General features: G+C 38.9%; 1 protein-coding gene across 1 annotated transcript in view; it reads left to right on the top strand.

Annotated features, from left to right (window-relative positions):
• Positions 1–16,915, top strand: part of LOC126251307 (intermembrane lipid transfer protein VPS13D) — a 520,493-nt gene that overhangs the window by 119,220 nt on the left and 384,358 nt on the right. Inside the window, 1 exon segment of the mRNA XM_049951633.1 lies at positions 8,093–8,308. Within this exon segment, the coding sequence (XP_049807590.1) occupies positions 8,093–8,308 (216 nt within the window).

Here is a 16,915-nt window from a genome sequence, read left to right as displayed (position 1 = left end):
GACACTTAAATCTATACTCGATGTTAACAAATTTCTCTTCTTCAGAAACTATTTCCTTGCCATTGCCAGTCTACATTTTATATCCTCTCTACTTCGACCATCATGAGTTATTTTGCTCCCTAAATAGCAAAACTCCTTTACTACTTTAAGTTTCTCATTTCCTAATCTAATCCCCTCAGCATCACCCAATTTAATTTGACTACATTCCATTATCCTTGTTTTGCTTTTGTTGATGTTCATCTTATATCCTCCTTTCAAGACACTGTCCATTCCGTTCAACTGCTCTTCCAAGTCCTTTGCTGTCTCTGACAGAATTACAATGTCATCGGCGAACCTCAAAGTTTTTACTTCTTCTCCATGAATTTTAATACCTACTCCGAATTTTTCTTTTGTTTCCTTTACTGCTTGCTCAATATACAGATTGAATAACATCGGGGAGAGGCTACAACCCTGTCTCACTCCTTTCCCAACCACTGCTTCCCTTTCATGCCCCTCGACTCTTATAACTGCCATCTGGTTTCTGTACAAATTGTAAATAGCATTTCGCTCCCTGTATTTGACCCCTGCCACCTTCAGAATTTGGAAGAGAGTATTCCAGTTAACGTTGTCAAAAGCTTTCTCTAAGTCTACAAATGCTAGAAACGTAGGTTTGCCTTTTCTTAATCTTTCTTCTAAGATAAGTCGTAAGGTTAGTATTGCCTCATGTGTTCCAACATTTCTACGGAATCCAAACTAATCTTCCCCGAGGTCCGCTTCTACCAGTTTTTCCATTCGTCTGTAAAGAATTCGCGTTAGTGTTTTGCAGCTGTGACTTATTAAACTGATAGTTCGGTAATTTTCACATCTGTCAACACCTGCTTTCTTTGGTATTGGAATTATTATATTCTTCTTGAAGTCTGTGGGTATTTCGCCTGTCTCATACATATTGCTCACCAGATGGTAGAGTTTTGTCATGACTGGCTCTCCCAAGGCCATCAGTAGTTCTAATGGAATGTTGTCCACTCCCGGGGCCTTGTTTCGACTCAGGTCTTTCAGTGCTCTGTCAAACTCTTCACGCAGTATCTTATCTCCCATTTCATCTTCATCTACATCCTCTTCCATTTCCATAATATTGTCCTCAAGTACATCGCCCTTGTATAAACCCTCTATATACTCCTTCCACCTTTCTGCCTTCCCTTCTTTGCTTAGAACTGGGTTGCCATCTGAGCTCTTGATATTCATACAAGTGGTTCTCTTCTCTCCAAAGGTCTCTTTAATTTTCCTGTAGGCAGTATCTATCTTACCCCTAGTGAGACAAGTGCTTAGATTTGTCCTCTAGCCATCCCTGCTTAGCCATTTTGCACTTTCTGTCGATCTCATTTTTGAGACGTTTGTATTCCCTTTTGCCTGCTTCATTTACTGCATTTTTATATTTTCTCCTTTCATCAATTAAATTCAATATTTCTTCTGTTACCCAAGGATTTCTATTAGCCCTCGTCTTTTTACCTACTTGATCCTCTGCTGCCTTTATTACTTCATCCCTCAGAGCTACCCATTCTTCTTCTACTGTATTTCTTTCCGCCATTCCTGTCAATTGTTCCCTTATGCTCTCCCTGAAACTCTCTACAACCTCTGGTTCTTTCAGTTTATCCAGGCCCATCTCCTTAAATTCCCACCTTTTTGCAGTTTCTTCAGTTTCAATCTGCAGTTCATAACCAATAGATTGTGGTCAGAATCCACATCTGCCCCTGTAAATGTCTTACAATTTAAAATCTGGTTCCTAAATCTCTGTCTTACCATTATAGAATCTATCTGATACCTATTAGTATCTCCAGGATTCTTCCAGGTATACAACCTTCTTTTATGATTCTTGAACCAAGTGTTAGCTATGATTAAGTTATGCTCTGTGCAAAATTCTACAAGGCGGCTTCCTCTTTCATTTCTTCCCCCCAATCCATATTCACCTACTATGTTCCTTCTCTCCGTTTTCCTACTGACGAATTCCAGTCACCCACGACTATTAAATTTTCGTCTCCCTTCACTACCTGAATAATTTCTTTTATCTCGTCATACATTTCATCAATTTCTTCATCATCTGCAGAGCTAGTTGGCATATAAACTTGTACTACTGTAGTAGGCATGGGCTTTGTGTCTATCTTGGCCACAATAATGCGTTCACTATGCTGTTTGACTACAGGAGTCATACCACACAATATCCACCAGTACATCAACGCAATACAGCTACATCCAAACATATATATACAATTACAGAAATCCGTAATTATTGATACATGTTCAATTACCCGAAAGTTCCTAAACGCAATGTAACATATACCGTACAGTTAAAAGGAAGTCACGCTTGATCAAGGTCCGCGTCACTTTCATTTCGAACCAGACCTAAGGTCTGAGAAAGGAAAGAAATAATAATAATAATATTGGAAAATTTGTCAAAGGTGCTTTTTGTTATGTTTTTGAGAATGTCATGGAGAAAATTACACAAATGACAAGCAGAACCACTATAGCACTCATAGCTGAAATGCTTCTGATTATAACCTGACTATGCTGCTTCTCGTAATACTGTTGGATGTGATATCCGGGTTTAGGGTATTATTTAAAAAGGTCAGGTTTTGGATTGGCAGTATCTCTAACAGCTCGGGCCATAACAGCAAAGGGTAACTGAATTACTGCTGTACCCATAACTGTTCCTGGTAAGCGCAAATTTCATCCAGCATTATTGCAAACCATTCCATTTATTAATCCCCCCCCCCCCCCATTTTTTTAAACTCCATTTTAAACGTACCCTGTGGCTTCTCTGGAGTGTATAATGAATATGTCCAACATGCAATCAACCTTTAGAAACGTGGGTAAGGGGTTAATACTTCCCTCCAACACTCGATTGCTTTGGATTTCCCCAGGAACAGCTGTACCTCACATGCTTGCATGCCAGTCCAGACCACTCTGGTACTTCACTAGTGAATACTTGTACTCATTTTCGTACCATGCTTCACTTCACAGCGTAAGGGTCTACAATAAAACATTGATACCAGGGGTTTAAACCTACTGCTGGAAAACATATTGACACACCTAAACACACTCAACCTGTCACCACTTCAACTACTGATGTGTGGTAAAATAATGCAAAGTTGCCATCATTTAGTCCCACTAAATGCCATAATTCAGTTACAAAAATGGCATGTATGGTGTGGAAAACAAATTCCTGCAATGTTACTGTCTCCAATTGTGCATATTGATACAATCTGTCAAAATCTGTAACAATCTGGCCTCAATTATCTACCCATCTCTAGCTGGTTTCTATACCTTTCTAAGATCTTAATTTTTCTCACTTGAATGGTACGTCGGTCCGCCTTACTCCTTGTACCTGGCACAGTGTGTTATTTAAATTTCAGATATCTTCATCATCTGTTGTTTGAAATACTATCTTCAGAAGGTGTCCAAATGTGTTCATCCACCCTCTCATTTTCCAAGTCAGTGTCCTTCACACCAGACAGTTACCTGCTTCAACTGTTACCTTGGCTTCTTATAAGATGGTTGCAGTCAGTGATATTCCTCCTCTGCTTCTTTCTGCAAATCCCAAGAGTGTCTTCTAAACAATGCACCTCATTTCTCATCTTCCACCAGGTGTCCACCGATGACTGTTTAATAGGATGTCGCACTGTCTTTAGAATGCAACTCCAAATTCAAGAGAGAGGTTCTTTAATTCACTCCCTTTCCCCCAATCTATGAGTTGTAAGAGCACCAAGTTACTGTGTTATTCCTGGGTGCCTGGCATGCCACCTGAGTGATAGAGATTTTTGTCATTTTCCCGCCCTCCTTACAAAAGCTTCAGTGCACAACAAAATTCTTCTGTATACTACACAATATGAACTCATTAAACTATCTAGCCTAATCAAGAGCAAAACCCCCAAAACAAAACAATGTAAATCCCAGTGGTTTAAACAAAAACAGATGTACACAGTTAACATGTGGTCTTAATGGATATATGGTATGCTATAGGAACACTGAACATTTTTAAGGCCTAGCTTCTTTGCCTTCCTAGAGTTTGTCTTCCATAACACTGGTGGTTTAGGAATCTATGGCAATTCGTGTGCCGGTCCACTAAAGGGTTTGACTTGGCCTACATGAATAACCGATGTTTTCATCGGAAACTATATCTTCACATTCATTGGCGATGTCATCCCTGTCACACGATGTGGACCCTTGTACTTACTTAAAAATTTTCTCCTTCTTCCTATTGTTGGGTATAGGTTAGTTACCAATACTCTTTGATTTACTTGATAATACAATAATTTCCCTGTATGTTGCCCCATGTTCTCTTGACGTTTGTGTGCTTTTGTATTCACTTGTTTGACCTTCTGCCAAAGTTTTCTTATTCATATCGTGAACTTCTTCATTGATGCATCATTGGCTCTGAATTTTTAGGTTTCAGAACCTTGAAAGGAGATGGTGCCATTCATCTCATTTGGTGAGAGCCCTGCACTACTTTGTATTTTTGAATGATATTCTGAGACGACATATTGCAAATATGTATCCCAATTGACTACTAATGTAATGGCTTATTATATGTGAAATTGTATGGTAAATCCATTCAGTACGACTATTCGCTTGTGTAAAGGAAGGACTAGGTTGAAGTTTTCAGGTACAAAGCAGGTGATGAACTGCTTCAAAAGGTCTGACATAAAATTTGAACTGTGATCTGTAATTACAGTATCAGGAACATAAAATGTTAGTATCCAACTATTAACCATTGCGTTTGCGACTGTGCTTGCTCACTGGTCTCGAATCGCTATCATTGCTATTAATGGGAAAAATGGTTTGTTATCATTAGAATATACTTGTTACCAGCTGTTGTTCTGTTAAAAAGTCCAAGAGTATATAAACCAAGCATTTCAAAGTGTTATGTCACTTCTGATAATCTTTGCAATGGCACTTGTCAGTAACTCAGATCTGCTCTTTGCACACATCCCATATGGTCTTTCATTTACTGGTCAATAGCTTGCTTTCTGGTTCTCCACCAAAACTTTTCTGCTGCATGTCTGTCTGTTCGTCATTGTACATCCTCCATCACCCGCCAACAGATGATCATGGGCCTATTGCAAAATGTCTTTCCTAAACGATGCAGGAACTACCACACATGGTGGGTACTTCGTAGTTCTGCACAGCAAATCATATCTGTGGCTGTGACCTAAAAGGTCTACATCTGTTGCTTTTGCTTTCATTCATTGTGACAAGCTTCTGCCTAGTGCTTGCAGAACTCCAATTTTTCTACTTGGTGTGTCTGCGTCCAGCCTTTAACAACACTTCCTGTGGAGATTAAATGAAAACAGTCGAACACTCACACCTTCAGCAGCCGGCACGATACCTTGTGGTGCCAGACTCGGTGCCAGAAGTGTAAGCATCACCACAAACAGGAGCCATCATGGCACTCTCTCCTTTCCACAAGTCATGTGCCTCTGCTAATATCCTTCTGCCGGACAAATATTTAGGTTGCTTTTGAACTGCTCAGAAACAAGTTCACACTCCACTGCATTTAGCAACCCATCAGTCGTTCACACTTCATGCTTACATCACACTGTGTTCTTTACCCTGGCTGCGCCTAGCAGTCCATTGATAGGAGTATACTTCACCGAGCCAATGAGGAGCGTTTCATTGCAGCATCGACAGACTTGATTCATCCTTGAGTACCCTACGCTCAGTATTGGTGATGGATCCAGGGACTTAGTCCAGCTGTGAGCACCCTACGCCCACCATTGCGGATGACCTCATATACTTCGGGTTTTGTCTATCCTCAAGCACACTACACTTATACTGCCACCCAAGGCCTTGCTCATAGGCTGTCAGACTGATCCAAGTAAAGCAACTCATGTAGTGTTCTGTGCTTTATGCTTAATAAACATACAGTTTTTCTTGGCTATCTACACACTTCAGTTGTAGCGTGATGTTTCCCCTCAGTCACGAAACACTAAATCTACATTTAGAGTTGTGTAATAGGAGTTTTCATGAAATAAAGGCAACTGTTCATGGTCCATCGGTTGTAGGCCTTTACAGCTATCATCTGAGGTGTATTTCATGAGGTTGACTTTAGACCAGTAATTAATATGCTTGTATCGGCAGTATTTTTTAAACTTGGGAAGGTCATTTATGTAGCTTAAGAATAAGAATAAGAATCCATCCAGTAACAACACTTATGGGACTCCACATGTTATATTTCCAAGCTATGAAGTTAGTTTCATGTTGGGACACAGCTTTCCATTGTGACACACTGCTTTCTTTCATGAAAGTAACACTCCATCCACACAAGAGGGATATTGTTAATGCCGTACATTAGTTTTGACAAGTGGAATTTTATGATCCAACCAATCAAAGATTTTGGCGGGGTAGCATACCAACAGAATAATTTTTCTTCTTTAGCCCTGCTAGAGCTTAAATTTGTGAAGTCTAGGATGGCTTTCTTTGTGGAGCATACTGTGTGAAAGTGAGACTGACAAACAGTTAATGTGATAAGTTCAGGAAAATGATTAGTTGTTCTGTCATAGGCAAGTTGGTACCAGATTGCAAATCATTTATGTGCTTGTCACAAGCAGTGTGTAATATCACACCACTCCAGCAGTATGGAAACTGAATTAGAGTGTGACCACAGTAGTGTACGCGTACCAGATAGTTCAACTTGTGGTGGCTGCTGCTCCAGAGCTTGCAACAAACATAGAAATTCAATAGATATTACCCAGTGACAATGCTATGAAACTGCATTTCAGTGAAAAGTCTGTTGCCAAATGGAACTCATTAAGCAAATAATCAAGCAGCCTATGGTTAATGTTTCTGCATTATGTTTCTACAGCATCATAGGATATTCTGTGCTGCATTTGAAACTGTTAAGTGAGAGATTGTAACATGTTAAAGTTTTATTCTGCTCAGAGACTTGTAAAGACATGTAACTACAATGTTTTAAATGTTTTGGTATCAGCTTCTTGAAAATATTTCAGTTTTGCCCATTCCTTATTTTCATTTTAGTGTTTTTTATTATACTGTATAAAATAAGTTTTACTCTTGTTTCTTCAACCTTAATCCTCATTTCTCAGTGCGTTTTTCAATATTTTACTATGTAATAGTTAATTATAAACAACCCAAAGCTCACATTTTGCTCACCTTTTTGTAGGAGGATATAAGGTTGACAGTTCAATTCAAAAGCTGATTGACTGATATTTTTCCTTTTCTGCTGGTAGTTTTTATATGTTGGTGCATTATTGATATTTCTGTGTTTACTTCTTTTGAATTATTAGCTTGACTCTGTTATTTACAAAATAAAATATTGTAAGTAAATATTTGATTGATGTGTTGCGAGCCTGCAGCACCCCTCCCCCCCCCACCCCCCCCACCACCACAAGATAGTGAAATGTATTCTCTCTCTTGTATCAATCACCTGCAGGTAAGTAGCTATCTTTCCTATTTTTTCCCTCCACGGTATGGAATTTCTGTTATAGTAATGGTTTGAGACATTGAATTCCCTTGAGAACAAGACCTAAAATCACTTACCTTTGTCCAAAAAGGGGTCCAATATTCAGGAACACACATTTTCAATAAATTGCCAGCAACCTTTAAAAACATGGTTGAAGTATGGTTTGAACAGAGTTTAAAAAACTTTTTGATAAGCAACAGGCAACTCCTTATTTTCTGTAGATGAATATCTTAACAGGGACTGTTAGACAAGCTTAAGTAAAAATTTCTGTTCGGCTTCAGTTTTGACAGCACTTGATCACAACAGTCAAGATTAGATATTTTGTGTTTAATAAATTTAACAATGTTTCATTCTGACAGTGTATTAATTCTTTAAATATTAGCAGTTCCCATTTATGTAATGTATTCACATATTTTGACAATCTCTTGACATGTGATCGGGGTACTAAGTATAATATTCAAATGTTTTATGTTTCGTATGTTATACTTTTTGGCATGTTCCACACACATGAGAATCATCACATTTTTGGGTCTGTGGAGCAAAAAATGAATCTGGTCTTATCTAATGAATTGTATTGGTTTATATTTGAAAAGAACTTGAAAGCATATCAAAAATTAATCAAGTTCTTCTGGTTTACAGCTGCTTCACCTACGTATGGTGTGCCATCATCCCCACCTCATATCACTTCTCCACCACTACCTGCAAGGCCACCATCCATCACTATGGAGCCGCTGGATGCAGAAGCACTCATTACTGTTGAAATTCTGCTTGTTAGTGCCAGTTGTCCATCCAATGAAGGCAGTGGAGAAGCACTTCAAGTTGCTTCTATCCAGTTTAATAACCTGGATATAATAGGTAAGACAACTGAAAGGACTGTTAAGTTGAAAATGTTTATGCAGAAAAATATGTTAAAAATATGTTTTCTTGTGACATTGGAAGATAGTAGCAGATTGACAAACACACAGAAAGGTCACAGAATTAGAAGGTCTTGGTAAAAAAGTGGGTGAAGTTGATTCATGCAAACATTAATTGCCTGTTTCGTAACAGACTTTCAAGAAGTGAATACACAGATTTTGATTTATACTACTCCAAAATTTGAAATGAAAGGTCTGTTGAGACCAAGTGCAAGTTCACAGAACAGTACAAAATTCAATGTTCTTAAGTTTAAATTTTCAGAATGCTCTCTACACAGCACTTGGCGATGGTATGGATATTCTGTGCATGTTGCGCAAATTCAATGAGGCAAAGAATATTAATTGTGCTGTCGAAAGCAGTGAAGACGATTGCTTGTCAAATGCAATTTTCAGATAAGATTATTTACCTAATTTTTCACCTGTTTGTAATGTGCCCTGTTTTACTACTTACCTCCGCAGACTGGAAGGTGTATGATTATTTAATTTTCTCATTACTATAGAGTTTTATAACTCTACTTGTGGGCATGTGTCGTAATCTCACCTAACTGAGAAATTATTATAGACTCTTAACATCCACAGTAGCTTAATAGAAAAAAAAACACACACACAGATTTAATAATCAAGAGAAAAGCTGCCTGGTAGGAACTCGTAGGAGGAATTCTGGGAAAATACCTGTAGTGTTGTAAGCATTATTAGTGGTTCCTTTTTGAGAATAGTTTGAGAAACTCTACATGTGAAATGGAATGATTTTCATTTTTTTTTTGAAGACATGCCTAAGCTGTGGGGAAGGGAAAATCAGAAGCTTGCTTGGTACTGTCTTGTTACATTTTCACAATCCTGTAAATATTTTCAAATGGAAGAAGCTTTTCATGGCTGTGGTTCACAAACTTGTAAAATTTTTAAATGACATCATGGTTGCCTTTGGCTGCTAAACTGTTCATTCATAAAATCCGCTATTGGGTTTTGACCATGATGCCATTACCCAGTGGAGTACTGAGAAAATTGTGCTTCAGTGCATATCAAAACTTCAAAAAGTATTTGACATGTTGTTGTTGTTGGGGTCTTCAGTCCAGAGACTGGTTTGATGCAGCTCTATCCTGTGCAAGCTTCTTCATCTCCCAGTACTTACTGCAACCTACACCCTTCTGAATCTGTTTGGTGTATTCATCTTTTGGTCTCCCTCTACGATTTTTACCCTCCACACTACCCTCCAAAACTAAATTGGTGATCCCTTGATGCCTCAGAATATGCCCTGCCAATTGATCCCTTCTTCTAGTCAAGATGTGCCACAAATTTCTCTTCTCTCCAATTCTATTCAATACCTCCTCATTAGTAATGTGATCTACCCATCTAATCTTCAGCATTCTTCTGTAGCACCATATCTCGAAAGCTTCTATTCTCTTCTTGTCCAAACTATTATTCGTCCATGTTTCACTTCCATACATGGCTACACTCCATACAAATACTTTCAGAAACGACTTCCTGACACTTAAATCTGTACTCGATGTTAACAAATTTCTCTTCTTCAGAAACGCTTTGCTTGCCATTGCCAGTCTACATTTTATATCCTCTCTACTTTGACCATCATCAGTTATTTTGCTCCCCAAATAGCAAAACTCCTTTACTACTTTAAGTGTCTCATTTCCTAATCTCATTCCCTCAGCATCACCCGATTTAATTTGACTAGTCCATTATCTTCATTTTGCTTTTGTTGATGTTCATCTTATATCCTCCTTTTAAGACACTGTCCATTCCATTCAGCTGCTCTTCCAGGTCCTTTGCTGTCTCTGACAGAATTACAATGTCATCGGCGAACCTCAATGTTTTTATTTCTTCTTCATGGATTTTAATTCCTACTCCGAATTTTTCTTTTGTTTCCTTTACTGCTTGCTCAATATACCAATTGAATAACATCGGGGATAGGCTACAACCCTGTCTCACTCCCTTCCCAACCACTGCTTCCCTTTCATGCCCCTCGACTCCTATAACTGCCACCTGGTTTCTGTACAAATTGTAAATAGCCTTTCACTCCCTGTATTTTACCCCTGCCACCTTCAGAATTTGAAAGAGAGTATTCCAGTCAACATTGTCAAAAGCTTTCTCTAAGTCTACAAATACGAGAAACGTAGGTTTCCCTTTCCGTAATCTATTTTCTAAGATAAGTCGTAGGATCAGTATTGCCTCGTGTTCCAACATTTCTATGGAATCCAAACTGATCTTCCCCGAGGTCGGCTTCAACCAGTTTTTCCATTCGTCTGTAAAGAATTCATGTTAATATTTTGCAGCTGTGGCTTATTAAACTGATAGTTCGGTAATTTTCACATCTGTCAACACCTGCTTTCTTTGGTATTGGAATTATTATATTCGTCTTGAAGCCTGAGGGTGTTTTGCCTGTCTCATAACTCTTGCTCACCAGATGGTCGAGTTTTGTTAGGCCTGGCTCTCCAAAGGCTGTCAATAGTTCTAATGGAATGTTGTCTACTCCCGGGGCCTTGTTTCGACTTAGATCTTTCAGTGCTCTGTCAAACTCTCCACACAGTATCATATCTCCCATTTCATCTTCATCTACATTCTCTTCCATTTCTATAATATTGTCCTCAAGAACATCGCCCTTGTATAGACCCTCTATACCCTTCCACCTTTCTGCTTTCCCTTCTTTGCTTAGAACTGGGTTTGCATCTGAGCTCTTGATATTCATACAAGTGGTTCTCTTTTCTCCAAAGGTCTCTTTAATTTTCCTGTAGGCAGTGTCTATCTTACCCCTAGTGATATGCGCCTCTACATCCTTACATTTGTCCTCTAGCCATCTCTGCTTAGCCATTTTGCACTTCCGGTCCATCTTCATTTACTGCATTTTTATATTTTGTCGTTTCAGCAATTAAATTCAGTATATCTTCTGTTACCCAAGGATTTCTACTAGCTCTTGTCTTTTTACCTACTTGAGCCTCTGCTACCTTCATTATTTCATCTTGCAAAGCTACCCATTCTTCTTCTACTGTATTTCTTTCCCCCATTCTTGTCAATCGTTCCCTAATGCTCTCCCTGAAGCTCTCTACAACCTCTGGTTCTGTCAGTTTATCCAGGTCCCATCTCCTCAAATTCCTACCTTTTTGCAGTTTCTTCATTTTAATCTACAGTTCATAACCAATAGATTATGGTCAGAGTCCACATCTGCCCCTGGAAGCGTCTTACACTTTAAAACCTGGTTCCTGAATCTCTGTCTTACCATTATATAACCTATCTGAGACCTTCCAGTATCACCAGGCTTCTTCCATGTATACAACCTCCTTTTATGAGTCTTGAACCAAGTGTTAACTATGATTACATTATGCCCTGTGCAAAATTCTACCAGACATCTTCCTCTTTCATTCCTTCCTCCCATTCCATATTCACCTACTATGTTTCCTTCTCTTACTTTTCCTACTATCAAGTTCCAGTCACCCATGACTACTAAATTTTCGTCTCCCTTCTCTGTCTGAATAATTTCTTGTATCTCATCATACATTTCATCACTATTTGATTTTGGATTTATAACCCTGTATTCACCCGACCAGAAGTCTTGTTCCTCCTGCTACCGAACTTCACTAATTCCCACTATATCTAACTTTAACCTATCCATTTCCATTTTTAAATTTTCTAACCTACCTGCCCGATCAAGGGATCTGACATTCCACGCTCCTATCCGTAGAATGCCAGTTTTCTTTCTCCTGATAACAACATCCTCCTGAGTAGTCCCCGCCCGGAGATCCGAATGGGGGACTATTTTACCTCCGGAATATTTTACCCAAGAGGACGCCATCATCATTTAATTATACAGTAAAGCTGCATGTCCTCGGGAAAAATTACGGCTGTAGTTTCCCCTTGCTTTCAGCCGTTCGCAGTACCAGCACAGCAAGGCCGTTTTGGTTATTGTTACAAGCCCAGATCAGTCAATCATGCAGACTGTTGCCCCTGCAACTACTGAAACGGCTGCTGCCCCTCTTCAGGAATGTCACATTTGTCTGGCCTCTCAACAGATACCCCTCCATTCTGGTTGCACCTACGGTACGGTTATCTGTATCACTGAGGCACGCAAGCCTCCTCACCAACAGCAAGGTCCATGGTTCATGGGGAGGTTGACATGTATGTATGTTATCATTATTTCCGTATGATGGGTATTTAACATTGTTACTATTAATACAATGAAAATGTGTAATGGTTTTACATGATTTGTGTAAAATATCACAACACTAAATAGGTAACATGTGGATGTGATAATGAAATGTCAGATATTTTTTAAAGTTTTAACATACATTGATGCATAATTTTCACACTACATCACTCGATAATGGTCACATGGCCAAAACTGAAATAGTGGATTTTGCGAACAAATAGTTTTACAGTTGAACATGACCAAATGGAAGAAATAGCCTTATCACTGTTCTGTGGATAAACAAGTAATATAATCAGTGAGAACAAGTCATGAATTGAAAGTTTTTGTTTGATACCTTGAAAGTTGCAAGTAAAATCTCAGAATACACGTACCACTGGAATAACGTCACGATGAAATGCTGTAAGCTGACTGCTACAGTGTTCCATGTAGGACTACCTGACCACGTTCAAGGAAGAGATGAAGTTAATTTAAAAATAATTTTGATTTTATTTGTTTGATCCAAACAGCTGTTGACAAGAACTATAATTTAGCTTGGAAATAAGAGCGGGAATTTGTTCTTAGCTGATAGCAGACGACATTTTACTAACTGCGAATAAATGTCTATTGATCTGTTGAGAATTGTAAAGCCTCAGTTTCTTAAGTAGTAGTTGATAAATCCTTTGGCTTTGCACAGGTAGGACTAAGTATCTATGGCTGGATGACTTGTCTGACATAGCGGTAATAAGAACAAATGCTCTGTGTGAGGCAGTCTTTCTATTAGTGAAAATAGTATCAAAACCTCTACTGTAATTCCTGACATACAGACAGAAAGATGTGAGCACTTTAGTATAACACCACAAACGCGCGCGCGCACACACACACACACACACACACACACGAAGATTCATCTGAAAGCAAAAAGTTTTCAGTCATATTTTTTGTGTCTGTCATGTATGCTCTCTCTGAAAAGAGGATTCTTATGAAAGCTAGCAAAGTTTTCAGTCATGTTTGTGTGCCTTTCGATGGTTCACCGCCTTTACTATTGAGTTTTTAGCTTTAGTCCTAAAATATTTACATTCTACTTTGACTTCCTGTTACCATATTTAAATGTAACCAGATGCAACATGATTTATTTTACTGTGGCAGGAGCATCTTATAATCGAAACAAGTGGTGTCCAACTGTTATGTTATGAATGGATGGTGTTTTCTTGTTGGAGAACTTACTTCTTTTGCACACCCTTATTGTTCACATTATGAGAAGTGGTTTGCAACCAGCAAGGGTAGTCACAGTTTTACACCATGGATTTCTAGCACGAATTGTAATGCCTAATGCTAAAAATTTGGATGATAGTGAAAAACCAGTTAAACCGAGTGCTGTTTCAATGCCAGCCACAGAATTATAATGTACACATACAGTTTGGGCAGTATGCATATAGGAACCTCCAGAAATATCTTCTTTCATACTTTTTACATTGAATGAAACCTTCAAGAACAATTATCATTGAGTTTCTAATGTGGCATTATTGGTAACAAATTGATTGGTCCACACATGCCAAAGAGATGGATAGATGAACTCCATGATGCCTCTGGTGTAAATTGGACGTGTTAATTGTTCTTGGCTCTCATGAGAGGCATTGGGACAAAGTTCAGTTAGCTCCATTGAGCAAGCTGTGGCTCGTATGAAAAAATATATGTATATTAATAAAAGAAGAGGACTGTATTCTATACATATCAGTGATAATAGATTGAAATTGAGGTTGCAGTTATATACTGATCTACAAATTGGCAGACGTTACTCAAAACAGATTGAACATGCTCATGAGAAGTAGTCCAAGAACAAGAAACATTATAACTGGTTACTGAACAGAAGACTGAAATTAAAGGAAGTTAACAAAGAAGAAATGAGAAATAAACAAAAGTAATATTTCACCAATAATAATCTCCAAATTGTAATATCCAAAAGAACAGTTGGAACCAGTGTAATTTGTTGAAGACTGACAATTATAACAGCAGTGGGTGGCAAGAATTATATCACATTTGCTCCAGCAGTGTTTTGTCGAAGTTTTGCAATCAAAAATGCCACAACTGTCACTGATTGGCACTACTGCAAATTGTGCAGTTGCCGGATCTCACTTCTAGGGGAGTAGACGCCACCACCAATATGATTGTCCTCGTGAGAGTGGATGTTGTTTTTCAACGTGCAATAATGGGCTGAGGCAGCTAACATTGCCACTTAGGAAGCTGACCAGACACACACGCTGACGATGAGCAGACGCCAAGTGATTGTAAAGGTGAACAAGGTCAGACAGAAATACAGTGACTGTCTTTCTGAAACTTTATTAGTGAAAGGATAGCAAGATGGACCAAAAGTTGACTATTTCTTTGTAAAAACATTTAATAACTTAAGTAAAATCAAACATGGGAATTAAGGATTTTGGTGAAATAAAAGAAAGGTAGGAGATTTAAACAATTTCAACAAAGAATTAAACTGCAGGTATAAATTGAACTAAGTGTGTGATCTTAGAATGGACAATTTAAATAAAGAACTAAATAGAATAAAAGAAAAAAATAGAGAAATTTTCAGTTGTGTTTGAAGCTTCTAACCATCATAATATACAAACATCAATAAAAGTTTTGCATCACCCCATTTCCCAGAACTCCTGAAGACAGACGTTGACTGTGGTTGTTGTATCACAGGCGCAGTCCCTTTGACTGTTCAGAGATGTCACTAAATCCGCCCAAAGATGTAAACAACCATGCATGAGCAGCGCCTATTACACGGAGAGGGTGCGACAGCCGATCAGTTCCAGTCATTCCACCAGGAAGGAGGTACACGACTTGCGTTGTCTGTAGTTCAACCATGCCTAGATGGTCAGTACTGTGGTTTGATCGTGTCCACATTGTTACTTTGTGCCAGGAAGGGCTCTCAACAAGGAAAGTGTCCAGGCGTCTTAGAGTGAACCAAAACAATGTTGTTTGGACGTGGAGGAGATACAGAGAGACAGGAACTGTCGATGATGTACCTCGCTCAGTCTGCCCGAGGGCTACTACTGCAGTGGTGACCACTACCTGTGGATTATGGCTCAGAGGAACCCTGACAGCAATGCCATCATGTTGAATAATGCTTTTTGTGCAGCCACGGGACATCATGTTACGACTCAAACCGAGTGAAATAGTCCGCACGATGCGCAACTTCACTCCTGATGTCCATGGCGAGGTCCATCTTTGCAACCACAACAACATGCAGTGCAATACAGATGGGCCCAACAACATGCCGAATGGACCACTCAGGTTTGGCATAACGTTCTCTTCACTGATGAATGTCGCATATGCCTTCAACCAGACAAATGTTGGAGATGTGTTTGGAGGCAACCCGGTCAGGCTGAATGCCTTAGATGTACTGTCCAGCGAGTGTAGCAGTGTGGAGGTTACCTCATGTTTTGGGGTGGCATTATGTGGGGCCGATGTACACCGCTCGTGGTTATGGAAGGCACCGTAATGACTGTATGATAGGTGAATACCATCCTCCGACCAGTAGTACAACAATATCGACAGCGTATTGGTGAGCTATTTGTCTTCATAGGCAACGTGCACATGTTGTGAATGACTGCCTTCAGGATAACGACATCGCTCGACTAGAGTGGCCAGCATGTTCTCCAGACATGAAACCTATTGAACATGGCTGGGATAGATTGAAAAGGGCTGTTTATGGATGACCTGGCCCACCAGCCACTCTGAGGAATCTATGCCGAATTGCCATTGAGGATGGGACAATCTGGACCAACAGTGCCTTGATGAACTTGTGGATAGTATGTATGCCATGACGAACACAGGCATACGTCAACGCAAGGGGATGTGCTACTGGGTATTAGAAGTACCGGTGTGTACAGCAATCTGGACCACCACCTCTGAAGGTCTCACTGTATGGTGGTACAAAATGCAAGTGTGGTTTTCATGAGCAATAAAAAAGATGGAAATGAAGTTTGTGTTGATCTCTCTTCCAATTTTCTGTACAGGGTCCAGAACTCTCTGAAGCGAGGTGACGCAAAACTTTTTATGTGTTTAGACAGCATTGCTGATTTAATAGTAGTGTGATAAAACTTGACAAGCATAATCAGTTAAATAATTCAAAGTAATTTAGGAGAAGAACTGTTTAAAAATAACACATGCTTCAAAGTGGAGTTTAACAATAATTTTGTTTGTGACCAAATAGTATCGCTGGTACAAAATAACGTTTTATTTTATTTATATGTATCTTATATGTATAAAAAAAAGAACAAGAGGAAGGAAATAATAATAATAATAATAATAATAATAATAATAATAATAATAATAGAAAAATAGCATAGTCAAGGGAAAACACACTAAACAAGAAGATTACATAATGGATAACCACAGTGACTGCATAGAAGCGAT

This window comes from Schistocerca nitens, chromosome 4, assembly GCF_023898315.1.
Source record: "Schistocerca nitens isolate TAMUIC-IGC-003100 chromosome 4, iqSchNite1.1, whole genome shotgun sequence".
Classification (NCBI taxonomy): Eukaryota; Metazoa; Arthropoda; class Insecta; order Orthoptera; family Acrididae; genus Schistocerca; species Schistocerca nitens.
Note: the sequence above shows the minus strand (reverse complement) of the source record. Positions and strands in the feature narration are given on the sequence as shown.